Source organism: Medicago truncatula, chromosome 8, assembly GCF_003473485.1.
Source record: "Medicago truncatula cultivar Jemalong A17 chromosome 8, MtrunA17r5.0-ANR, whole genome shotgun sequence".
Lineage (NCBI taxonomy): Eukaryota > Viridiplantae > Streptophyta > Magnoliopsida > Fabales > Fabaceae > Medicago > Medicago truncatula.
In genome coordinates, this window is record NC_053049.1 from 38075215 (window position 1) to 38103212 (window position 27998).

Sequence of the window (27998 nt, forward strand, 5' to 3'; positions counted from 1 at the left end):
CCAGGGTAATTTTATTCATAATCACATGCCTTCACATGGGAAAGTGCATCCATGTAATACATAGACTGTTTGTTAATTTTATGTATTTGGTGAGTTCATGAATAAACTAAAAATTGTTTATCAACATTTCAAATACTTATAAAATGTACTAGTATGTTATAACATATTTTTTTAGGTATATACATTAAACATAAAAAAGAATCTTGGACCACATAAGGTCAGGTTTTGTAACACACGTATGAAGATGTGAGATATGATTTGCCCCATTATCCAAGAATCCACCCAACCCCCCAAAAAAGTAAAAAGAAAACACATAATTGTATTGTATCTGTTGATGTCATAAACCATATGATCCACAAATCCATGAAATGTACTCAAATAAAATACAAAAATGACAGCTACCTATATTGTACATAAGCAAGTAATTTCTCCATAGAGAGTCCACTCCCTAGTACTGTGCTTTAGTTTCTGAGCCACTTTGCAATCATTCACATTCACTCTTCCCAATCTCATTCATGGCTTCTTCAAAATGGTCATCATCTTCAGGTTTCAGCTTCTCAGAAAACTGGCTTGTGATGGTAGCCATTACCCTCATTTGTGGAATTTTTTGTTACATAATCTATGATGCAATAATGGCTACTGCATCAGAGTTGCTGCAACGTTTGCTGGTAATTTCTCCACTGCTATTAATCATCATTGTTCATTGGCTTTCCACTGGTAGCCAGTTAAACTTTCCCATGCCAGGATCTGAACCAGGTGCTATCCATAGAGCTGGTGGTTCTCCTTGGGGTGTTGCCTTTGTTCTTTTGTTGCTTTTCTTTCTTATTTCCTACCAACCTTCTCTGCATGACCTTATTTCTTAGCATATGTGTGCTGCTATGATGTATTCTACTGTATGTTTGGATTGTGGCGACTTTGGTAGAATCGCGTGATTTTGCTAAATTCGTCGTGAATCTAAACATGCATTAAGCTAAGCTTAGAAAATGAAGTGCATGTCACTAGACATGAGATGTAGGGGTTGTTGGAGTTATATTATCAGCTTCTTGTACCTCATAATGAAGTTGTTTCTTACAAACTTTTATGAAATGAGATCATAATCAGCTAGATTTGGGCTGTGAACTTGCAGTGTTATACTATGAGGAAATCAAATTGCAATGGCATAATAGCAGTCTTAAACATCAAAAATTGGTCGTAAATTGGATTGTCAAGTAATTTGATTACACGCACGCATTAACTGATTTTGGTCGTCTGATCTCAAATCAACTGTGAAAATTATTTAAAAATGATTTGATGAAGGCATAATGTGAGCTGACTAATCTCAAATTGATCTGACTTTACTCATGTGTTAATGTTCATCTGTTCATATAAAATTATGATATTGTAAGAGTAAAATATCATATTTCTCATTTTCGTAAGGCTTGTATGAATATAATACTATTCCGGTCTTTATTTGATTTTGTTGTTCTGATTTGCTGAGAAGTTGTTAATATAATATTTTTTGAGTTTGATGCATACAAACAAAAGTAAAACTTAATAAAGTTTTTTTTGCTTCAGTTTACTGGTTCTTCTTTCCTAGTGGCCACTAGTGTCACTCTCATATAACCATATAACCATTTTACAATCGTTTCGTATCCCTTAAAATTACCAAGTCCAGTTTTTCCTATTGAGGTCACACTTCAACCTTTATCATGGGCAGGACAATCAACAAGTTTGATACAGTTTCTAGATAGTTTGATATCTTGGCCACATTATTATGAACACGATCTTGACCATCATTGTTGGAAAAGTCCCTCAAATTTTAGGCTAAAATCAAATTTAGGTGAAAGCTAGTATATCTTGTTTTTTGCTAGCTCAACTGTGTGTCAATGCCAGCACTTTACTAGCTAGTGTTTCTCTTATTCAGTATTGTTTATATCTTTTTAACTTTTAAATTGACTAGCTGGTAAAAATCAATTATTTTTCCCCCATGTGAAATACAGCAGCCATCAGTTGGAAAACATTGAAGATACTATAACTGATCAGTGATAGTTGAAACTTTTCTAGTCTTATTTGCTCTAAAGATTACAATTTTCAACACCTCAAAACTAAGAAACCACAGTTCCAAAAAATATAGTTAGCATTGCATAATTTACATCCACAATTCATAACTCTCAATTCCTTCAAATTGCTTCTAAATGGTAAAAAAAAATGCTTGTTATGTTGACCTTGCGAATAACAAGACAGTCAAATTAAATGTCAATGCCAAACTGGTCCATCAAGATCCTCAAACACACTGCATTGTAAATGAACTTTGACCTCAAGTATGACATACAGCCGACCTTGGTTTAAGTTCCATACCAAAACATTTGGCACTCACTGTGGAGCACACCTTTTAGTTATGACAGCGAACCTTTATCAAAGAAGAGGAGGTTTCGTTCTTGAGGCAAATGTTTCTGCAACCAGCAGAGGGAATGCTATCGTTGCATCACAATGTACCTGGTTTAGTGAAATAAAAAGACATAGTTTTAAGGGATATAGTACGGCAAAAGTTTAGAGTATTCTGTAAAGAAAACAAGTAGCGAAAGTATATAGGATGTACCTTAACAGTTTTAGCAGATCCTCGTATTTTCCCCCATGAAACAGCCTCATCTGGACGAGCTCCAGAATCACTTCCATCAAATTCTTGTGCAGTATTAATAAAAACTGCATAGTCTGCACCATTGCGCATCATATTGGCATTGCAAATGTGATGTTTTGGAAGGCCGCCTCCTAAAATAATCATGCCCGTCTTGCTAGGATTTGCATGTACAGCTTCACCATTCATGGCCCTTATATCTGTTGCATTGCCAATTATTTTAGTAATGATTCCAATTGTTTCAAAATCATCCATGCAGTAGAGTAAAAAAAGAATGGAGTAAAAACCTTGCACTATGTCCACAATCAGACCAGGGTTGTGGAAGGAATGGAAGTACAGCATGTCACCCAATGAGCCATCGGTTAATCCTGGACAATAAACTGGAATATTGTTCTGCAAAACACCAAAAAAATATCAATGGTGTTATATTATGTGCAATTTTCTGATACTCCAGTTATTAAGTAAATAAGAAAATCGATACAAATAACCATGTTGCATTCTGTATGTAACACAATGCAAGATATCTAGAAAATTAACAGCATAACTATCGAAAAAGAAACTAGTGTAAAGATTTGAATCAGAAATGAAGTAGAGAACAATATATTTTGCTGAAAATCTAAACTTGATATCATTCTTGCCTTATATGCCCAGTAAAGGTAGGAGTTTTCATTGTTGATCTCTTTTCCCAATCGAGCTATTAACTTAGACGGTGTCCACAGCACTTTCTGCCAAATAAAATGAAGTGACAGGGAAAAAAGTTTAGTGAAAACTAAAAAAGAACCTTCTTTTTCCAGCAGAATAGATGTATTCAAATATAATTAGCATGACCATAATAATTAAACAATATATTTTTTTTATTAATTTTCAATATCTTATACCAAACAAAATACAAATATTAAACTAAAAGTATATTATTTATAACTTATAATATTACACCAGAACAATCAGGATCAAAACCAATTATTAGAAACCATACCTCAACAAGAACATAATGCATAAAACACTATTAGCTCCCTACCAAAATATAGCAAGTGAACACTATTCCTCAACAAAATGCACTACTTATATCAGAAGTCAGAACAAATGCCAGTCACACTATACAAATACCAGCCTGCATCATCATTTTTCAGATGATAATCCCCACTGCCACACACCATACAACACTAGTTTGATCTCTCCTCAGTACCATGGTGTCGTTGGATTCAATTTTAGTTTCTACGATTACCACTCAAAACATGCTTATTAAGATTATGTTACTATGTTATATTCTTGCCTGCTGCAATTGAAATGCCAAGACCAAATCTACCGCTATTCCACAAACTACTTCCCCACAACGAAAACCTTATATACCTCTCGACCATTGTTTCCATGCCAATATATAAACAATTAAATCAGGGACACCGACCAACCTGTAGAAGCTATTTCCTGCCAGATAGCCATATATCTCTTCACTTCCAAGTTGCAACCACACCTTAGTGTCTAAATGTACCAGCCCAACTATTATTATGTGGATACTGGATACTATACTACACTTTCGACCACAGTCACCCAGGCAGCAACCATAAGTCATTTGTTCGTAATTTTACTCAACCTTTCTCTGCCGGTAATTCCTTTCCTACAAATGTACTGTCTACTTTTTTAAGTCCAACATTGTTTAAAAGAGAGAGCTAGACTTTCTACAATAAATCAAGACTTTTATGGTGAACAAAATACTTCATGAAGTTCCACATTGCTTAAAGGAGATAACTAGTTGAAGACTTTCTACTATAAATTAAGATTTTCAAGGTGGTAATCAAAGGAAAAGTTTTAAAATTTAGAGCAGATTTTTGCGTTTTTTTTTTTAAAAAAAGGTCCAACCCTCAAACCACCAGTACTCGGAGTCTTCCGGATCAGACATGGGTCTGGTTCCCAGTCAAACCATCCGGTTTTGATTACCTTCACAAAAACTGAACCACGTAATAATTTTTGTAATGAAGGAAAAGTAAAAAATAAAATACCTCTTCCTTTTGCTCCTTCAACATTTGATCAAAAATAGGAATAATCCAGTCCTCAAATTTGCAATAATTGTCATTAGGGACCAATAAATTACCGATTCGATTCAATCCTTTTGAGCGAAGATAAGCTCCAGGCAAAGAGAACTCTCCTTTATATGTTGGTGCAAGGCACTTTATAAGATCTTCTTCAATACCACCTGTAGTTGTAACAACTACATGAACCTGTAGAACAGATGCAACAAAAATAATAAGACTACCATGTCATTCACAAAATTTAAAAAAAAAAAAAAAATCACTTGGTTTAGCGAGTTTTCAATTCAATTAATATAAGCTATATCACAAAAAAAAAAAAAAAATAGTAATAATAATAATATAAGCTATATCACAGCTTCATCAAAACCACCAGGATCTTCAAATACATCTAGTAAAAGGAAATTGCAATAGGCAATCTCACATTACAATCTTTTCATGCTCGACCTAATATACTATACTTGGTGTAACACCTAAGCTAGGAAGGAACCATCACCCATATACCTTTATACATGTATATACTAGCTCATAGTCATGCATGATCTTGTTTATCATATTTCAACACACGCACGCAGAGTTGATTAAAACTAGAAAATTTTATAATTACATCACTATGAAAATTAGTGGGTAAGAAGAAACTGAATTTGTTTAGCGAATCTTGTTCTTCCCTAAGTGACAAGCAGCATATAAGAAATTCAAGGAAATTAGCTTAGTGACAGTGTCAAGTCGCTTGGCGATTAAGCATGGTGAAAAACTAGATGAAATCAGCCGAGCCATGGTGAAAAACTGAGCAAACACAGCGAAATACAGCACAAATACAGACAGCGAAAATCAGAAATTTCAACTCTTCGCACATTAAGGCGGCCATTTTCACTACATAACTAACCCCCTGACTTGATATTGAATAAATTTAAAGTTCAACATTAAAGTTTGAACATGTAAACCCCATTTGAGATTATCCAACAGGACTCACATATTCCAAAATTAACCCGAAGCTTCCCCGGCTTCCATGTTCTTAGTTGGTGGTGACACTGCGACATTTTAGATTTTTTTTATTTTTTTTAAAAGGAAAAGATACATTCATATAATAATCACAACCCAAAGCATAAGGCATATATGAGAAAAATTACAATATTCAACAAGATTTCATCAAGTGCAGCCAAACCAAAATAAAAGCCTATATAGCATAAGACATATGACATAAAGACTTGCTTACCTTGAATATCACAGATTTTAACTAACACAAGCCACTAGACCTATATAAAACACAAAAGCCCCTATGCAATCAAAACAAGGCAAAGATATCCACAGTAGCAAATTCTATAATTATGATGCTAAAACATTCGCAGCCATCAGTTCCTCATGGATAAAATATTGAATTCAGCACTAAAGACCTAATCTGAAGAAAGATATTAACAGTTTTTGCTCCACACCACCTCCTATATTCGTCTTTTTTTAAAACGGTCGATGTTAGTAATTAGTTGTTAGATTAGTATTTTTCTCCTTCACCCAGATTTAAACTCAGTACCTCTAACTCATTTAACCCTTAGTTCAAACTAGTTGAGTTACTCAACCCCCAAACAGTCCAATGGATTCAAGAGCAATCAGCTTAGTGTGAAATTAAAAACTTTTGTCAGTGGCCATTTAGATAAGCAAATACATAATCAGAATGAGAATGAGTAAATGACAAATTAAACCAAAAAAATACACTCACCATGTGATGCTGACAAAGGTAACGAACAACATCTCTAACACCAGAAGAGATAAGATTAGAAGTGAAACCCAAAAACACTTTACATGAAACAGATTTCCTATACTCCAAATCCTTCTTATCTTCATCACAATCCTCATCAATAGGTTCATCAACCAACCTCCAATCTAGCTTCAACCCATGTTCCCAAAAACCACAAAGGAAAAAACTTTATAAGCAAAAAGTCAAATCAATATAAAAACAAAGATGGGTTAGTATAAAATAGAAAAAATACCATTTGATTAACGACTTTAACAGCATCACCAAAGTTAGAAGCTTGAAAACCAGTGGTGAGCATTGATTTGAGAAGCTGTTGATAATCGACGCCACGGTTGAAATCATAACCCTCGATTTGAAGACACTTTCCTGCGAGGTTTTCGGATTCTTTGAAGACAGTGGAGTGAACTGAGGACATAATTGTATCATCTTCTTGCTTTGTTTCACTCATTCTCGTACTCTTCGTTTTCTCTTTCACGGTCTCCAGACAGAAACACGACAAAAAACAAGACTTCAATGACTCAAAAGGAAAACAAAAACTTATGATAATTAGTAAGAAGAAGAAACAACGAAGCCTCCCACGTTTGTCACGGGTTGAAAACAAAACGGTTCGAACCGTTAGTAATGTCACAAAAGCGGTTCGAACCGGTGCAACTTGGATCCGGTCGGACCGTTTGTTATAGAGAATAAGAATGAAGAAGGAGATGGCGATTTGCTCCAGAAGAAGAAGGTTTGTGCAAGGAATTGGAGAAGGGTTAACACAAATAAAAATCAAAAATTTACTGGTCTGTTAAACCTAGAGTAGGGTTTAATTTTATCGGACTTTTTCTCATGGGCCAATAGTAAATAAATTACCGAGATTTTTTCGGTTAAATATGTTTTTGTCAATATAAATATTTCAATTTTTCGTCTTAATCTTTGTAAAAAAATTCTTCAACTTTTAATCTCTCAAAATTTTTTAAATCTTCGTAGAAATTTACGTGAATGATTTATGTGATATAAACATACAATCTAACAGTCAAATTTAAAAAATATACATCAAATAAAACGTTATTGAGCGATGTAACATTAGTGTAACTTGATCCTCCTATATACATATATAAGCATGTATGTATATGCCATGTGCTCCAAATTATTTTTGCATGTATTTCAATGGAACACACACACACACCAATGGATGTCTTAACTTAAAAGATTAGGTGACTCTTAAGGACTGCAATGGCAGGGTTTTAGACGTGCGTTTTTCTAAAAGCTAGAAAGTTATGCTTTGCAATTTTCATGTTTAAAGTGCATTGAGAAGTGGAAATGAGCCTCCAAAAGCTAATGCAAACACCCACTAAAAAATTGAAACATACATGATTTTGCCTAGCAAGCTGAAAGTGAGCAAGTTAAAGAGTTTGAAAAGAGAAACATGACAAACTCATAAAGCGATCCAGGAGTCAATTGTGACCAAGTTCGAAAGTTTGAGAACTTTTGCATAGAACAATTTGCTAAGTGAATCATAAGGCGGTATAATGACTCAGTACTGAGCTTGCAAAAATCCAACAATGAAGAACGCACCAAATTCACATCCAAACATATTATTGAGAAGAGAAAACACACGAGAACGAGGTTGAGCTTAGGAGCTTTAAGGTGGATGCATATCTTGTGGATTTAAGCCATATATGCAAACTTCGTCTTTTCTACTTATCTTGTTGGAAGTTACTTTGACTACGTGAAGTCGAGTTTCTCGTTATGATGTGAGTAAGGGTAGTTTGTTATGATTCTAATGTAATTACTTGATCTGACTGGTTACATATAAATTTTGTTTTGTTATATCAATGAGTTTATTCGCGCACTTACTGATTTTCCGATGTTAAACTCTAAAATTGATTATTTGATTTAGAAAGTGATAGACGTATACATTTTTTTTTATCTAAGGGACATGAAATAGATTCATTTGTAGATGTTAGTTGCGAGATATGAGGATAAGTTTACTATCATAGACTACTATCGAAACTTAATATTATAATATTCTTTAAATGAAAGAGACATCATAAGTTAATAAGTACGATGAATCTCATATTATATGAAGATGTGGCTATAGATGGCATCATAATCACTATTAGAAGGGTATGCTAATGAAACCAATGTATGACACACACCTTTAAGTGGAACTAATTTCTAAAATATGAGATCCACCATGATTTAAGCCAATTAAAAAATGAGAGTTGAAGAGAGTGTTAAAAAGAGTGTTGCTAACACTACTATTGTTCATAATTTATATGTATTGGTGCAATAAAAAGAACAGAAAACGCAGCGAATGTTAGTTCATATGATCAATTTCCACTCTTGTTAACCCAATTAAAATATGTTGGTAAAAAAACCCAATTAAAAAATACCACGCGTAAAAGAGAATTATATAATTCAATTTGGTCGAGCGGGATGACAAATAAATAAATAAAAAGGTAAAATTGAGGGGTACACAAATATAAAACTTGGAAGAGAAAAATTTACCCACCCCCCCCCCCCCCGGTTACCAAAAGAAAAACGGTTTTTATTTTAATTGAAAAGAAGAGAAAAAAGAAAAGAAAAGAGTACAAAGGTCCCATTTGGATTGATTAGTTTTTGGGTCTTGCTAACCATTGTCTTCAGGGTAATGGTTAAGGTAATCAAGATTAGTAGTTTTATATTGGAAACAACAATTTATTAACTTTTTACAAGTTGATTTGACTACTTTTTATCATTTTCCAACACAAAATTTCTATTTTTGTTCCTTTATCCAATGTCCCAAGGGCAATGGTTAGCATTTTCCTTAATTTTTTAGTTTATGCAAAACACCTTGTGCAAATAAGTAAGGTTTTATATAATATTCATAAGCTTGTCAATGTAGTTTATGACAAAATAGATTATGAAGATACATTTTTCGTTAGCGAGAACTTATGAATTAACAAAAATTTATTTATTTGCATAATTTTTTTTTTATAAGCTACAAAAATAAGCCAAGCCAAACAGGCCCAGAGTAAAGGTGGACCAGAAATTTTCCACCAAGGAAAAAAGACAAGGACCTGATTAGGGTTTTAAGCGGGGCTATTGTTCTTTGTTACCATCATCAGGTATATTCAAAATCATGTTCATCTTATACTCGCGTTTTTTTGCTTATGCATTCACTCTTAAGTTGTTTTCATAAGCTATCTTTGAGAACTTATTAAAATAAGCTGAAAACGGCTTATGAACGTGTTATAAACTGTCTTCATAAGTTCTCCTAAACACTCTCACAAGGTGAAATTATAGCTTTAATAAGTTTATTAGAGACAAACAAATATATCTTTCTTTGTATATGTATGTGTTTGAGTATTTTTGTTTTGATTTCAGGAATTGTGCAAAATGGTTGAGACTGGAAAACGATACAGTTCACATCGAGACCACGGCAAGGATTAATATTAAGTTATGTGAGATCTATCATTAACTTCTGATATCTTGCTATGCACTAGTATTAAGATCCGACAATGGGTTAAAAATCTATGTCTGACACTTTCTAAATCAAAAGTTTAATTTTGAAGTTTCACATGAAAAAAACATTAAGAACATAAATAACTTATAAATACAACAAAAATATCTCTATATTGAAGAAAAAAGGTTGAAAGATTATATATTCGCAAGAGACCATTGTCGACACCCTGTGAAGCCCCGATACTTCAAAATGGATGACGTACCGTATCCCCTGCGTATCCTGCACCGATACCTGCCCGATACTTCCCGATACGTATCCGGAGAGTATCCAAATATTAAATTTTATTTTTTAAAAAAATAATTATCCGATACTTTCCGATACATCCCGATACGCACGGATACTTGTGTTTTTTTATATTATTTTGATTTCTGTTTTTTTTTTTGTGTGTAAAAAATAAGAATAAATTACTATAATATATATACATTTTCTTTATCTTTCTTTGGTGCCCGTACGACCCACACCACACCACACAACCAATTGCATCTTTCCCTTTCTCTTAATTGTCAATATTATATTTATATTAATGTGCTACGAGCATGGTTTCTTGTGTTTGTTAATATACTTGCATATTAAAAAAATGGTTATAATTATATAGTACATTTAATTATATAATTTTTTTTATTAACGTATCCCAGCCGTATCGTATCTTGATTTTTGAAATTTTTCCGTATCGGCGTATCGGTGCAGTGTCGTATCCGTATCGTATCTCGTATCCGGGCTTCACAGTCGACACCACATTAATGCAATTTGGTCAAAATACAAGTGAGGTGGTAAATTAAAAAAAGGTAAAATTAAGAGGTCAAAATTGTTTTTTTCTTTTTCATTTTTAAGAGCAAAATTTCTTCATTTTTTGTTTTTTTTAGGTAATCTAGTGATTAAAACTCACCTATTTTAAGGTGAATAAGTGGGATGTTCGGAGTTCGACCCCAATCCCTACATATAACAGCATGCATGTTCCTGTCAACTGAGTTATGCTCAAAGAGACAAAATTTCTTCATTTTAAACCTATGTTTTATAAGTAAAAGTAAAACCAAACTCCTTAAAAAACAAAAGAAAAGGTAAAGCAAAAGGTACACTTAGAAAATCAAAATTGCAATAATCACTTAAAACACAAAAAAAAAAAAAAAAAAAAAAAGTTTTAATTGAAAAGAAAAAATAAAAACGAGAAAATATACAAAGTAAAGACGGAGGAGAATCTTTTCACCAAGAAAAGAAAAAGAGAGAACCTGATTAGTGATTAGGGTTCTGTTAAGGGAAGGATTAGGATTTTTTTGCGGTTTACTGTTTTCTATTAGCATCATCATCAGGTACATTCAAATTCACGTTCATCCTATTCTCGCATTTTTCTGCTTATGCTTATGCTTATGCTTATGCATTCAGTCTCACTTCAGTTCTACTGTTTTCTAATTTTAGGTTTATTATGAGTATACATGTTTCTATTTATCTGTATTAATTTTCCTACTTTCATAAGTTATACTTGTCTTGATTAATTTGGCTTAATATGTATCTGAGTATTTTTGTTTTGCTATTAGGAGTGAGTTCTGTGAAATTTTGTAAAATGGTTCAGACTGGAAAACGATACAATTCACATCGAGACCGCGACCGCGACGGGGACAGACAGAATCAAAAGAGACGTGTGAGCGACAAAAACAATAATCAGGGCAACGATGAATTGATTGTTTATAGGATACTATGTCCTGTTGAAGTTATCGGCAGCGTTATTGGTAAGAACGGTAAAGTGATAAATTCGATAAGACAGGAAACCAGGGCAAAAGTCAAGGTTGTGGATCCATTTCCCGGTGCAAAGGATCGTGTTATAACAATTTACTGTTATGTTAAGGAGAAGAAAGATATTGAAATCGACGATGAGTTCGATGATGTTAGAAAACCTTTATGTGCTGCTCAAGATGCTCTTTTCAAGGTTCATGTGGCTATATTGAATTCCATTGATGCTCTTGGAGATTCTGATAATAAGAATAATAATAAACGAAAGGATAAAGATGAATGTCAGATTCTTGTTCCGTCAAGTCAGTCTGCAAATATTATTGGTAAGGCCGGGGCTACCATTAAAAAGCTGAGAAGTAAGACCAGAGCAAATGTCAAGGTTACTGCCAAGGATGCTGCTGACCCATCACACTCATGTGCCATGAATTTTGATAATTTTGTCTCGGTTAGTATATTCAATGTTATCAACTTACTGTGGAATGATTTATTGCATCGGTTCATACCTTCTCTGAAACTATAAGATGTACAGTACTTTCCTATTGTTGAAACATGTCTTTTTCTAACAAGTAAATAAATGCTCTATATTCATAGAAGCAGCAAGTAACTTTGAAACCTGGAATAAATGCATTAACATGCAAGGTTAAAATTACTTATTTTTTAAAATTCTATCTGATCCTAAAATCCCGAATCATATTCACATTTAAGCACCATGCTGTCATGTGTTTTACATTGGTCGCTGGTTCTCATATTTTTCTCACTAGGCATGATTCATGTATCAAGTATTAGAAAATAGTAAAATTCATTAGACAGAGATCATCGTGGAAGCATTGTTTCTGCTCGAGAATGAAATTTTTCTTGCTAGTCATGATTCATCTATCAAGTATTAGAAAATAATAAATACACAAAAATTCATTAGACATAGTGATCATAGTGGAAGCATCTTTTGCATGCTGGAGTTATTGTTTTCCTTAAACAAAATTGTAAATCAAATTTGATATGAATGTGTAATTCATTTTTCATAGTATCTTAGAAAATTCTGCAATTTCTATATCTTTTTCTAATCATATTTTTACTCTCTCTTTTTTGGCATTTTAAAACAATTTCTTTTGCAGTGAACTTTTTTTATCTTACTATATTCTTGCTTTATTTTTGAGTAGATCACTGGTGAATCAGAAGCAGTTAAAAGAGCACTATTTGCAGTTTCTTCTATCATGTACAAGTTTGGTCCCAAGGAGGACATCTCTCTTGACACAAATGTACCAGAAACCCAACCCAGTATTATCATTCCCTCGGAAGTTACATATTTTCCGCCCGGTGGACTGTATCAGCCTTCCGATCCTATAATCTCGTCTGCACATGTTCCTCAATTTTTAGGCGCAACAAATGCACAAGATCTGCATGGATATGCTGATGCAGGAAATACTTGGCCTCTGTACTCATCCGCCCTTCCAGTAATGTCTGGTGTTGGTGCTACTCTGTCTGAGGAGTTAATTATTAGAATGTTATGTCCATCTGACAGGATTGGGCGTGTCATTGGAAAGGGAGGGAGTACAATTAAAAGTATAAGGCAGGCAAGTGATGCTCGTATTGATGTTGATGATTCCAAGGCTAATTACAACGAGTGTTTGATCATCATAACTGCAACAGAGGTGCACTGTCTTCCATTTTTATTTATAAACTCAATAATTGCTGGAGATGTTACTGTTTGTAGCGTTTGTGATATATTATAGTGTGTGTTTGATTAGTTTATTTGCTTGTGAAAGTTAATAAAAAGTAGGCTGTAGCTAGCCAGAGCTTTGCACTAAAAAACATTTTTGAGTGAAAATATCAGGTCTATCGTAAATATCTTGACGAGGTTGCCACTAACTAGTTTGTTGAACTCTTAATTTATTTTCATGGACAAACTATTATTTTATTAAGTGATGAGTTTCAGGGGATGACTATATATCGTTATTAATTAAAACAGGTTAAATCCATGGTTGGAGATATTTTGTAGTTTTTATTACTTGTTAGGCATTACTAGTCGATCACTTCGTGCTAAGTGGCAAGTGCCAGCAGTTCCATAGCCTTGAAACTACAGACATTAATACTCATTTAGGAAGCCTACACTGATAGGATCCACTTGTTAGAAAGAAACAAGAAGACAAAAAAAACAAAGGGCCTTTTAAGAAAATATAATCAGAACAAGAATTTTACTCGTTTTCCCTGGGGTGGGAGAGAGGGGAATTCCATGATGTTACTCAGTTAAAGCTAAAATATGTTGTTTTCATTGTGTTTGCATTTTGAGAATAGTGATTGAGTACTCTTTGAGGTGGTAGTCAAAGTATGTAGTTTCTTTATCACTCTTCATGCTTGAAGTATTCTTCCTTTTCTCCCTCTTAGTCTTGAGCCTATATACGGTTAATTTCAACCAGTGGAGGTGTACTAAACTTCTCTCTTTTTTGTTTTTGACAAGAGGTGTACTAGACTTTTAACAAGTAATGTTAGAACTATAATAATATTGTTTAACACGTAAAGTTCTTCTAATAATTGCTTTTCATAATTAGTTTTATGCCTGATTTTCTAGTTTGTGTACAATGCTGTTCTCAGTTATTCATGCTCTGGTTAAGATTATCCTTTTCCTGGTATATATTGATTATTTAGTCTTATTTTATCATCTAGCGGAAAATGTTCACGTGTTTTATGCATTTTGTAGTCGCCGAGTGATTTGAAGTCCATGGCAGTTGAAGCTGTTCTGCTGATACTAGGGAAGATAAGTGAAGAAGATGATACCTCGGTGTCAATTCGGCTTCTAGTTCCATCAAAAGTGATAGGTTGTATTATTGGTAAAAGTGGCTCAGTCATAAATGAAATTCGGAAGATAACTGGGGCTGATATTCAAATTTTTAGAAGTGATAAGCCAAAAGGTGCAGATGTCAGTGATGAGCTTGTTGAGGTTTGGATGATAAGCCAAAAAATCTTCATCGCTTTTCTTCTTTCATCAGTATTTATTCAGTAATGCTATTTGGTATTGAAGTTCTTGTACAGAAAGTTGTTGTGAATGTTCGGTAACCAATCATAGTTAGAGGAAAAAAGCAATGTTGAGAAGCAAATTAGGGACTACTGAATCACGAATCATTTCACGAAAACCCATTTCATTTTACACATCTGATATTTATTTTATTTAATATTATTTTTTAGGTGGGTGGTGCCATTGGTTGTGTAAGAGATGCACTAATCCAGATTATCTTAAGACTCAGAGACGATGCATTGAGAGAAAAGGACATTGGCCATAATCCTTCTACAGGCGGTGAATCCTTCTACTCTAGCAGCGCTGGTCTTTCATTCCCATCTATGCTGCCTTCTATTTCTTCTATTTCTGCTCCACTGGTTTATGATCAGAGGGCTGAAGGTGCAACTGGCCTAGGCATGCTTGCTTCAAGCAGTCTGTATGGATATGGATCTTTGCCAGTATGTCTCTTTCTCTTTTGGTGTGCTATATGGTTGTTTTGTAACTAGTCCTTAATCTTTATGATGCTTTTCTTGCAGGCATAACATGGTCTGTTTTTTCTTTTTATTAATCTTATTTATTTATGTTGGTTTTCTGTCTTGAAGTTCTAGGATTATTCAATATATTATATACGGAGAAGGAAAGTATTTTTACCTATTTCATGTTAAATTTCCCTGTCAATGTTATTAATGGTGGATGACAATTTATGGTGGCAAGCCAAAAATATGCAATAACTGGATGGCTGATGGCTTTGCAGCCTCTGTTTGACATATACAAATATTCAGTATTTGTAGAGCTGTTCCTTTGAAAAAATGGTTTATTAGAGCTGTTGCTTTTATTCAGTATTTCTATTCTCGAGGTTCTGCTCGGAGCATCTTTTCTCTAGTACAAAATGCTTATAGATGCTTATAGTTATAACAACATATCTATATCCTGTTTTGTTTCAAATTGTTTCTATGTTACTGATATCTTCTTTTGTTTGATTCTATGTAGACGGGGGAAGATGGCTATGGATCTATATCTTCATATGCTTCCAATCTTTATGGAAAGTTAGTATATATTTTTTATAAAAATTATTTAAATTTAAATACTTAAAAACTGATTTAGTGTGTGACTGGATTGAAGTGCACATCATTAGTTTTGGTTGAACATGACATCAGTAAAAGTTGGTTTGCAAAGAAGTGATTCTTGTTTGGATACCTTTATCTTATAAGAGATACTTTTGGTCATAAACATTTTCAATCCCACATAAAAGCAGCCCTCTCGTTTCCACTAATTCTATGACACACTTGCCAGCTGGCATTTTCTCAACATTTTGTATTGTGGATGAAATCCGGTTTGAATCCTGTAAACATGGGTTTGGGCCCAACCTAACATGCACAATCCTTAAGTTTTTCTCCTTAATTTAATAATAAATGCTCCAATGTTAAATTGTTTGAACTTGTGTTTTTGTTGTACCTTTATCAGGCAGAGATTGTCTCCCGCATCAATTCTGGATATGCTGATTCCTGCTAATGCTGTTGGTAAAGTGTTGGGTAGAGGAGGGGCCAATGTAGCCAATATCAGGAAGGTTGGTTCACACAATCTTGAATTTATCAATCGTTTATTCTATTACAAGAATAATTCATTTCTTTTTTAATTTGTCTATACTTATAATGAGACACTAATTTATTTACTCTCTCATACCCTAATACGTGTATGCAAAATTTGCTTCATTTGACACTTAATGGGTTCTTTTATTAATGCCAGATTTCAGGAGCAACAGTAGAGATTTCTGACACCAGATCTGGCCGTGGTGATCGTATTGCCCAAATATCCGGCACACCTGAACAGAAACGTGCAGCTGAAAACTTAATCCAGGCATTTATTATGTCCACCTGAATTTTTGAAGTTTTTTCTGGGGCAGTTTTGAAGGTGATAAGTTTAATTCTTGAAGCATGTCCGTATTCATCTCCTTAGTTCCGTTAAGTTAGTCTGTTGGTCTTGGAGAGACAATATTCTCTAGGGTTCTTCATCTTGGATCCTGCTTCTTCCATATCAGCGGTTAACATGATTGTGCTTGATAATCCATTTCTGGTTTTGTATGTAGGAATAATAGTTCCGTTCCCTTTTATTTTCAATATCTACTCTCATCTATGTTTTATCTTAGAAATCTGGGATCTGTCTGTCCTTTCGTAATGTTTGTCTATGACTACTGTGGAGTCATCTCTATCTCCATACATTATTTTCAGAGGAAAACCATGAAACAGTTTTATTTTGTTTCTGGTGGCTCACTCTCTTATGCTCCTTTCTTGCTGAAAATATCTGCCATACTAATGCAAATGAGATGCTGAGTCTCTAGTAATCTCCATTGTCTAGTATCCTTGGTTATGCAAGTAGTTTGGTCAAAACAGGGAAGTTGCATGGTGAATCTGAAGAATTTCAGAATGCTCTCAATCATTTTCTTCCCCATGATTCTATTTCTGTATCTTGCAATTCTGTCATGTCACAATGGTATTTGCAACTAAATATAGCCATGTCCTTGTTATCTCACCAAGTGCATATACGTATAAAAATGCTTTAGGGCAGATCGTATTTTGTCAAATAAAAGAAATCCGGTTAGACAGAGACGATAAATATAGAGATGTAGGAGGATACAGCGTCTTCCTCTTCTTTGGTGTATGAGAAAACATAAAAGGTCACAAAAGTACAATGAATCGCCGTTGTCAATGTCATTTGATCATTGACTATCGGATGGACGAATGGTATCCTATGTCTTATCCAAAAATGTCCCTGAAACATGAGAGACTTCTTGCAATTTTTTTTTGCCATATAGCACACTACTCATACTTTTATCTGAAAAATTTATTTCGTAACTTGTGTACTTGTTTTCACTTCTTACCTGTCTTGTCATGGACACCACTTGGCTCTCAAAGGAATACTTGGTTCCTGCTACATTTTTTAGGGGTAAGACCAAAAGGTATATCCACCATGAGTGTGATATTCTGTCTGGTCGGCCTTTGCCACAAGGTGTTTACAGAGGCTTTTGATTTATGAGCCCTTACAATTGGGATAGTCCCCTCACATGGAACTCAGTTTGACAGCTGAACCATGTGCCTCACAATGCCCAGCTTTCTCATTATTGTAGTAATTTCTTCCAATATGATTCAAAATTGCTTCATTTGATTCCATAACTATAAAGGATGACTCTTTAATTCATTTAAGGATCACTATCTTTACTCCCAACCCAACTAATTTTGGGTTAGAATTAATGACTTTTCGTGACCTGGTCAATATGCTGTTCTATTTTCAGAGATTCACCCAAGTAAAACTAAAATCTGTTTGCATTAGCCTGGGTTTATTCATATATCGCTTTCTGTATAAAATGTCTAATTCTAGGATGCATTAGTTAATCTTATTTGAGCTACATTTCTCTCGCATCCATACTGTTATCTTCTAGTGGAACATTGTCTCATCCAGGTTACTTGTTGACTTGTTTAAACTTCAGTGTGCTCAAAACTCCCATTCTCCTTTTAAATGTGATGGAGTTCGTTTTATCTTTCTTTCCACAATATTCAACTAAGCAGATATTCATCTTTCATACTCATTTAAAAAACATTCCGATCTGTTAAAGGTTATGCTACTATGCTTGTAGACCAATTCTCTCGGGTTAGTTCGCTAGATTTTCAAACAGTATATTTTCCCACTCTTAATTCTATATTCATTATTATCCATTATTTTTTCTCGAGCTTTCTGCTGTCATTCGTATCAGTAAGAATGTCTGGTTCAATTTGAGTTTGGTCATTTGGCTGATGGTTTAGTTGATATAATTAGTAGATTGAGATTATGCAAACAAACATTTAGAATTGGAGATGAATCTGTCTATTATTTCTGCAAGAGTCGGAAGGAATTTAGGGTAGAAGCTACTTGAAGCTAATGTTAGAAATGCACTTGTTAGTTCTTAATAATTTTTTTTTGGATTGAAGTTGGTTCTTAATATTGTATGTAAACTTATTACTCTCATCTTGCACAGTGAGTCGAGTATGTAGACATTGTACATACAGCTTCATGACTGTTATGTCATGTCATTCATACATTGATTCATATATTCATATAATAGATACACAAATAAACCATAATTCATAATTGGTTTCATATCTCCTTATTAGTATTTGCGTGGTACAGCAATCCTTTGGGTTTTGCATGCATTTCTTTATGGTAAAATGCTCAGTGTTGATTTAAGGCTAGTCCGTTAAATTCAACTGTTCCAAGCAAATTATTTTACATAATTATCTATATTATGATTTAAATTTGCAATATTGATTTTTAAGTTAACCAAATAAACACATTGATGTGTATTTATCTAATATTCCAGCCATCAAGAAATGATAATCAAATACATCCAATTGAATTAATGTTGTGAACTGCATCTTATTTTGAATAAGTACTCAAAGTGGCATCAATGTACATATAGATTTAGTTTAAATTTTGCTATTACTTGATTTATATTTAAAAAGTAAGTATATAATTTTTTTTATTATGCCAGTATTAATATTTACTTACTCTGATAAATAAAATGTGTTTCTTGTGAATCGCAACGAACGGTGTTTGTGTGGTATTTTGGCTGTTTTGGTTTGTACTTTTTCAGGATGGTTAATAGGTTTGTTTGATTAGATTTAGACCAGTGCTAAGAACACACATGAACTACCGTTGGATGAGAATTGTTTTATGCGTTCCGTGGATTGCTCCACCTGTGAAATAAGCTGATATTGAGTTATGCTCCAATCCAAAAAATGCCCACTAGGTCGTAACTCTTGATAGGTTTTGTGGGATCGAGATTTACAACGTTATAAATCCGAGGGGCTTGAGCAATTCACGAGACACACAACAATTCTCCTGTTGGATATCATAATTCTCGATAGGTTTTGTGTGATCGAGGTTTACGATGTGATAAATCTGAGGGGCTTGAGCAATTCATGAGACACAGAACAATTCTCTCGTTGGATATTATCTTAATGCACATGTTAAATTGTAATCAAAGTACAACTAGATGTGTGATTTTATTGATTCAAACCCTTGCCACAAACAATATTACTCGATGCAGTTCTCGATAAGATGAACTAATAAGTGAATAAAAAGTGATTGTCAATGTGCCACCATGTCCTTTTCAGTTAGAAGTCCTGTTTTAGAACCTTCCCCTTCTCAACCTCCCTTTCACAGCACTTAACCATTTTAGTGTTTAGAATGAAATATTTTTGTGGTGTTGGACCATTTTTACTAATGAAATATGATTGAGGGATATGTTTTGAGGACAAATTTAACAATTACGAAAAATGAGTTTATGAAAAGTGGAAAACCAATGCAGACGGCAACTATGCCTTATCAAGTTATCACCATCACCTTTTTTATTTATTACGTACACGAAACTTGATGTGGATGGAATGAAATCCTTTGTAATAAAAAATGCCAAAGGGATCCAAATCTATCCAGATAATATTATAATAATTCAAGGAAAAAAGCAGTCATTATGTTATCCAGATAATACTTTATTATTTGATTAAAATTAATAATTATAAACAATGTAATTGTGGGTTTGTTTTTCTACACACATGTGTATTAAAAGTGAAGACCCACTTAACTACCTTGCTCTGTCATTTTTCTTTTATGAGCAAACCTTAGGCAAGCGGGCAACAAGCTGCGCCGCTAGACCTTTTTGGATTGCAAAATCAATCCTCGTAAACACAATATTTATGAACTTAGGAGACATGACATTGCTATGCGTGACCTTTTGAACTCTATGCAGAAGGTCAACAACCTATGGTGCTAGGAAACCGAAAGTGTCAAAAGCAAATGAAATAAAAGCATGTTGATTGTCAGAACACGCTTTCTCGTGTTTGGCCACCTTACTTGACGCAGCTTTAAGGGTTCTCTGTCCTACAATAAAAGGCCCGACACCTAATCCCACAAGTGGTGAAACCTCAATCAAGTCTACACATACATGTTTTTCACCTATCCATCCGTACACCATAACATCCACAGGCCTTAGTGTTGATCTTCTTTCTATCAGGTCAGTCAGAAAGTTCACTGACGCCTCCTTCTTCAGTGATACTCCTGCCTGTCTGAATAAAATAAATAGATTTTATCAAGTAAGTTAAGGTTTTGTTTGGAGGATTAAATCATAGTTTACATTTGATATATCTTGCAGTAGTAAAGTAATATACAACCTTTATTAAAATCTTGTCCTGTTCCGGCAAAGTTCCTTCCCGGCAGTGGCAGATGGGTCGCCACTTGCAGGTATGGCACAATTTTCAAGCTTATCAGGATGACTCAAAAAATTTCCATTATCGTAAACAGACAAATTTTTGTAAGACTATATAGTAAGATAAATGAAAGTTAAATGTATTAGGGAAAAAAAGTTAAATATGTCTAGAAATTCGATTCAATTCATTTTATTACGCAATAAAAAAAGTAGTGACTTTTTTGAGGGGAAAAAGTAGTGACTTGCTAATATTTTTTTGGTATATAAAAAAACAAAGAAAAGAGAAAGAAAAAAAGAAAAAAAAAACTAAACTACTACTTTAAAAACTGCACGTATCAGCGAGAAGAAAGTCTTTTAAAGTAATTTGCTAATATATATAGCAACTTTGATATTAACTATTGCCTAAAAACCGTAAAAATTCATGTGATGTATTATTAAAATTTACTCTTTTTTAAGGAAAGATTTTTTTTTGAGAAAAGGGAAATAAAATTTACTTTAAAAAGTTAAGCATATAAACTACTAACTAAAATTGTAAGTTTATATGACGCACATATACTTTCAATACTTTTATCACAATTTTTTTGGGTGCAAGTTTATATATACTTTTTTTGAAGGAGTTTATATATACATTTTTATAAGCTGAGTATTTTTTTTTAGTGTTCGAGGTTCAAACCTTAAATCTTGTATATATTATGCATTGTCCTTATCAATTGAACTAAGTTCACGAATACTATAAACTAGTATTTGAAATAACATTTAATATATTTTCATTAGCAAAAAAAAATTATATACTCTATTGTAATTCTTAATTAGTTTTTATTTTTTTATTTTTTATATTTCTTTTGGTTTTAACCTTCGATTTTTCAAAAAAATAAAAAAGGTAAGTAAAACATAATAAAAAATTGCTCCAATTATTAATCGAGTTCTCCTAAACAATTTATTGTTTGATGGAGTTATTAACCACTTAAACTCAATTGTTTGGTTATTTGGTTTTTTATATTAACAATTATTTGTATTTTTAGTAAAAGTAATATATTTTTTTCAAATAGTTGAAATCCCTAAAAAAAAAGTTAATCATTCAATAAAATTAAATGGATTAAAGATAATATTTGTTTACATTTACGTAAAAAAAAGAAAGATAATATTTGATTACACAATCAACTAATTCATCTAGTTTTTCTTTGATCCAACTTTTCTGTCTCTGTGTCATTCCCTCTCCTTATTACACATTCATTCGTATATACCTGCCAACTTTGATTTACATCATCATTTACACATAACATCAATCAAAACATACAATTCTGAGAACAGAATTTCACAAAATTTATCCATCAATGGCATCAACAAGACAAGTACAGTGTTTGATGCGAAGATTTTACAGAGGAAGCCGAACTTATGGTGTTGCCACACAACCAAACGCTTCTTCATCTTCCCAAACAATCATCGACAAAGAATTTCAACACAGTGCCCACAAGTATATATCTTTCTCTTCTTTTGTTCTGTTCTGTTCTTAAAGACAACATTTTTATTTCTGGGTCTCTCTTTTTCTTTTCTTTTCTTTTCATAATCTTCTCATTCATCACGTTAAACTAATTCACCTTCATAATTATGTTTAACTAATCATGTGTTTTTTAAATCAATCCATTGGGTTGTTTGAATTGTAAGCTAACTTACAAATACACTCTATTTTCTTTGTTTTGTGAGTATTGAAATAATCTTTTCTGTTTGATTTGCAGTTACCATCCACTTCCTATTGTATTTGCTCATGCAAAGGGATCAGCTGTGTGGGATCCAGAGGGAAACAAATATATTGATTTTTTATCTGGCTACTCTGCAGTTAATCAGGTATAAATTCAATGGATCTTGGTAATCGCCAAGGCTTTATGTAGCTCCCACAATTTAGACTGACATGACACTGACGCATGTTGTTACATTCCATTTTCTCTAATTATTACTACTTGTGTCAGCATGTCTGTATCCGTGCTTCGTAAGAATTTTTCTAAATAATAATAGTTCCCAGATGAATGAAGATGGTTTCTATACACTTTTCGATTTCCTTTGTGAAGTGGAGTTTATTGTTGTGGCCAAATCCCGTTTACCAATGCTACTGCTTTTCCTTTTTTCATTCCTTAATTTTTCGGAAAAGGTGATTGCGTGAAATTTGAAATGACTCAAGTGTATGTCATTTTGCTTCAGGGACATTGTCATCCTAAAATTCTGAAAGCTTTAAAAGATCAGGCGGACAGGCTGACGGTGAGCTCACGAGCTTTCTACAATGATCGTTTTCCGGTGTTTGCTGAGTATTTGACAGCCTTGTTTGGTTATGATATGGTACTTCCTATGAATACTGGTGCTGAAGGTGTGGAAACCGCATTGAAGTTAGCAAGAAAGTGGGGTTATGACAAGAAAAAAATTCCCAACGATGAGGTATAACTATGAGAATCATGTGTTAATTGTTGTAATTTCTTGATATTTTGTTTTTTTCATGATTGTCTGGTGAAACTAAGTATTCGTTTGATAGGACCAGTGATATTTATTCAGTCATCGTTATTTGATTTTTATGAAATAGCTTGTATGCAAACATTTTCTATTCTATGAGCACATAGATCTGTTATTTATCATCTGACTTTTTTTTGCTAATGGACACTTGTTGCAGGCTCTTATTGTTTCATGTTGTGGCTGCTTCAATGGTCGTACATTGGGTGTCATATCTATGAGTTGTGATAATGAAGCTACCCGTGGTTTTGGTCCTTTAATACCAGGCCATCTTAAAGTTGATTTTGGTGATGCAGAAGCCCTCGAGAAAATTTTCAAAGGTTCTGAATTATATCATGCACCTTTTTTTTGCTTATCATTATAATTATCTTTTGCTTAGCATGACATATATTTGATATATACTAATTGAATTTTCTCCCTGATGAACTGCAGAAAAAGGAGACCGCATAGCTGCATTTATTTTAGAACCTATCCAAGGGGAAGCTGGGGTATGTTTTGTTAGAATGCTTATTTGATTAGTCTGGCAAACATTCAATATGTTCCTTTGTATGTTTTGTTAGAATGCTTATTTGATTAGTCTGGCAACATTCAATATGTTTCTTTGTATGTTTTGTTAGAATGCTTATTTGATTAGTCTGGCAAACATTCAATATGTTCCTTTGTATGTTTTGTTAGAATGCTTATTTGATTAGTCTGGCAAACATTCAATATGTTCCTTTGTATGTTTTGTTAGAATGCTTATTTGATTAGTCTGGCAACATTCAATATGTTTCTTTGTATGATGTACCATATATAACTCGTTGTCTAGCGTTTTAAAAGCTTGTCACTTGTTTTATTTGTATTCCTTGACCATGTGGGAGTACTGTTTTTGTATTCCGGTGTTACTTTCATTGTATGTTTTGATCCATTTATGCAGTATAATAGTTTGCTTGCAAGAATGTAAATATGATGTATGATGCGAGTCATGATGATACACTGTGACAGTCCATATTTCACCGGTTTTCATTCATAATCTAATTTAATGATTGTCACTTAAGTCATCCATCAAACTAATTTTTTTAATTGTTTTTTCAACATTAATATTATGAAAATTGTGAATTCTATTTTGCATCTTCAGATCTATCTTTCTTTATACTTGCATATTTCATCCAGTAGAATGGCCCTCAAATTATGCAGTCACTTTTTATTATGTTTTACTTTTCTAAACATATCATCTTTTCCACATTTTTTGATATAAACGTTATTATTTGTTTAAAGGTGAAAATCCCCCCAGATGGTTATTTAAAAGCTGTTAGAGATCTTTGCTCCAAATATAACGTGTTGATGATTGCTGATGAAATACAAACTGGATTAGCAAGAACAGGGAAAATGTTGGCTTGTGAGTGGGAAGAAGTTCGTCCGGATGTAGTGGTTAGTGTTCACCTTTACCTTTTATATATTCTATATCTCTTTATTCATCCCTTGTAATTCGCTAAAAACATCATCCTGTCGTCACACGCTTAGTAAAATATGTTGCAACTCATTGCAAATTTATTATGCATCCTTTTAATAATGTTTTTCATTATATCAATAATCAGTCATGCGTAATTGATTCCAAAAGATACCTTACTTCCTTTAACCATATCATATGATTCTTTGCGATGCTTGTACTTTTGTGTTGGTAAAACAGAGAATATTATGGTTGGATTGGTTTCTCTGTAATTTTAATAATAAAAAGTTGCTTCATGACAGAGAAGCTTTAAGATACAGACTTTTAGCCATATTATATCTAGTTTTTCCTTCTATTCCTGCGAACATGTATTAGAAACTTGTCTGAGTCTTAGTCAATGGAATTTTTTGATATTGCCATTTGCAAGTATGCAGTTAGGTAGATGCATTTAACTAGGTACCACTGGATAGACCTGACCATCCAGCTTATGTGTGTTTTTTTATGATAAAGAGAAACTTATGGTCTTTGCTGCCATCTCCCTTTTTCTTTTTTTATTTTGTAACCTTTCTCTGAGGTGTAGTTTCCTTTTGATTCAGGTTCTAGGGAAAGCATTGGGTGGAGGAATTATACCGGTTAGCGCAGTTCTTGCAGACAAAGAAGTGATGCTTTGTATAAAACCTGGACAGCATGGAAGGTTTAATTTCTTATAACTTTTTTAAATACTCCATTCGTTTATTGTTTTCTTGTCAATAGTTGTCAAACATAGAAGGTTCTGCTGAGCATCTGTTTCCGCCCTTAAACCCCTTGATTGGTCTTATGGCGTGAGTGAAGAAACAAAACTCCACCTTCTGTTGGAATCAGAAGTCTTACAATATTTAGTTTGTTTTGTTTCCTCCCTTAAACCCCTTGTTTTGTTTCTTAGTTCCATTCCGGTTGATTTGATTAAGTTGAAAGGTTTCAAAAAGGTGTGCTCATTATGAAATAGATTTGTGAATCCTCATATCCATGGCGGTTTGCATGTCTTGATTTAACCTTGTAATGGTTATTTATTTTTAAAAAATTCATCCTATGGGAACTAGTGAAATTGCACTCATCACTTTTGCATTGATTTCTTTTTATGTAACTAGCCGATAATTTCATTTATTAAAATGAAATTAATTGTTTATTAAAGAAGGAAGTGAATACTTGTAGTGCTAAAGCTTTTTTTTCTCTGTTACTTTTCACAGTACTTTTGGTGGAAATCCATTGGCCAGTGCAGTTGCCATTGCCTCACTTGAAGTGATCAAAGAAGAGAGACTTGCTGAGAGGTATTAAATGCATTGCAAAATCTTATAATGTCAACAATATACTTGTTATAATACAGATTTGAATGAATTTATTTCCTTAGGCAACATCTGCATGTGGAATAAAAGCTTTATACTATGCAGTACTAAGTTAGTGTGATATATTGATTTGGTTCATTTATTCTGACTTTGTACCACTCTCTTTAAGATATCGATGCGAAAAGTATGCAACTGATGTCTTAGTATTGGACAGATCTACCAAATTGGGAGGTGAGCTTCTCGGTCTGCTGGAGAAGATTCAGAAACAATACCCGGACCATGTGAAGGAGGTGCGGGGAAGAGGGCTGTTCATTGGAGTTGAGCTTAACAGCGAAAGTTTGTCCCCTGTATCAGGCTTTGAATTAAGTGAAAAATTGAAGGATAGAGGAGTTCTTGCCAAGTCAACACATGACACAATTATTCGCTTCACTCCCCCACTGTGCATAAGGTAAGAAAGTGATGGAAACCATTTAAGCAACGTCTTAAGTTGAGTTCACATGCACACTAAGGATATTGCCTATTTGTAACTTTCACTATTGCCTCATTTATATTTATTCATCATTATAGCGTTGAGTACTTAAAGTTATGCGTCTTGGAAAACCTTGTTTTCATTTTTCACTAAAAGCATAATTATGAAGAGTGGTTTATCATATTCAGATTTTAGAACAAAGATTTGATTAATGTGAATGGTAGAAGACTAGATAAAAGAAGTAATGCTTCTGGCAAATTTGTGTCATCCTTTTTGTCCTTCCAAAGGATTAGGTTTCTTGTGTATTGCAAGTGTCGCTAATATTTTGTTTTAGGATTTGACATAAAATTAATCCTTGCAGTGCGGATGAGATCCAACAAGGTTCTAAGGCCCTTGCTGATGTGCTGGAAATTGATCTACCAATGTTGAAAAAGATGAAGCCAAAAGATGCTGCTCCTCCAGCTGGCCCTAGTGCATGTGATCGTTGTGGTCGAGTCGTGTATGGTTAACCAGATAATGAATGACTGGCCTATGAATTTTATAAACCTTATATTTTACTTTTGTTTGGAAAAGGATATCTTATCGATTCACAAATGTTATTTTATTCAAGAACAGAAAGAAACGTGTAAAAATGACCATATCATATTTATGAAATTGAAAAATGTCACTAGGTCCTTGAGATCACTTATTCCCAGTGTTGTCTATTTCTCACCAGATCACATAATTTTTTATTTTATTTTTTAATTTAGTTCATACTATGAGCTGAGTAGTGCTTAACAGGGTGTGTAAATCACAGTACGAATGAATGCCACATTTACAACAGTTTAAAATATGTTGTTCTTGGTTAAATAGAGCAATGTTGCTCAAAGTTATATTGTCATTCAATTATTGTTTTTTTTTTGTCCTTGTACTTGTCATTTGATTTAAGTCTTTCAACTGAATTTAGTGTTTGTTTCATCCTATTCATATGTTTTGTGGGATCCATTTCCATAAACAGTTCCATTTCGTACTGTTATAAAACTGTTACTTTGCACTCAAACTTAACATCAATGGATTTTGTGAATTAACATTAGTGGGGACCAAACATGCATGTCTATTATTGGTTCTATAATGTTATCATCTATAGGTAGGAGGTTATTGTTTCCCCACCACAGTGTCATGTGATGAAGTACGTTTCAGCTCAAACTTAGATTCAGATTGCACCACAACTTTATGATAAAAACATTTGATGCAACTAATTCAATGAGAATTTTTTGTCAAAAAACCATTGACCCAATGTCTTCTTTTGGGTGATTATTTACCACTTATTCTTTTTGTCAAAAACAAAAATACTTCTTACTACTTCACAATCGTTGAATTTGAATTTATTACTTTGATGTTACACGCTCAACTCAAACTGAGCTAGCATATAAAGTGTTCTTTATCTTTATTCCATTTAAAAGATGAAATGAT

At 33.4% G+C, this 27998-nt stretch overlaps 4 protein-coding genes across 4 annotated transcripts; 3 read left to right on the plus strand and 1 right to left on the minus strand.

Moving 5' to 3' along the window:
* The first annotated feature begins 291 nt into the window (after positions 1-291).
* On the plus strand, positions 292-1119 carry LOC120577449 (uncharacterized). Its single transcript, XM_039828958.1, has one exon. It carries the CDS (start codon positions 516-518, stop codon positions 861-863), a length of 348 nt encoding a protein of 115 aa, XP_039684892.1. The 5' UTR covers positions 292-515; the 3' UTR covers positions 864-1119.
* An 870-nt stretch (positions 1120-1989) lies between these two features.
* LOC120577448 (deoxyhypusine synthase) lies at positions 1990-7104 on the minus strand. Its single transcript, XM_039828957.1, has 7 exons — positions 6624-7104; positions 6353-6520; positions 4612-4830; positions 3253-3339; positions 2902-3007; positions 2579-2814; positions 1990-2475 (listed from the first exon to the last, which is right to left on the minus strand). Exons 1-7 carry the CDS (start codon positions 6834-6836, stop codon positions 2395-2397), a joined length of 1110 nt encoding a protein of 369 aa, XP_039684891.1. The 5' UTR covers positions 6837-7104; the 3' UTR covers positions 1990-2394.
* A 3922-nt stretch (positions 7105-11026) lies between these two features.
* Positions 11027-18728, plus strand: LOC120577447 (KH domain-containing protein At4g18375). The gene is made up of 8 exons (XM_039828956.1): positions 11027-11185; positions 11411-12048; positions 12761-13252; positions 14299-14538; positions 14784-15053; positions 15586-15641; positions 16060-16162; positions 16342-18728. The coding sequence occupies exons 2-8, from the start codon at positions 11437-11439 to the stop codon at positions 16471-16473; spliced, it is 1905 nt and encodes a 634-aa protein (XP_039684890.1). The 5' UTR covers positions 11027-11185; positions 11411-11436; the 3' UTR covers positions 16474-18728.
* A 3265-nt stretch (positions 18729-21993) lies between these two features.
* On the plus strand, positions 21994-27395 carry LOC120577437 (ornithine aminotransferase, mitochondrial). The gene is made up of 10 exons (XM_039828866.1): positions 21994-22304; positions 22567-22675; positions 23027-23257; positions 23487-23646; positions 23759-23814; positions 24584-24736; positions 25352-25449; positions 25982-26062; positions 26292-26525; positions 26908-27395. The coding sequence occupies exons 1-10, from the start codon at positions 22165-22167 to the stop codon at positions 27053-27055; spliced, it is 1410 nt and encodes a 469-aa protein (XP_039684800.1). The 5' UTR covers positions 21994-22164; the 3' UTR covers positions 27056-27395.
* Positions 27396-27998: the final 603 nt, after the last annotated feature.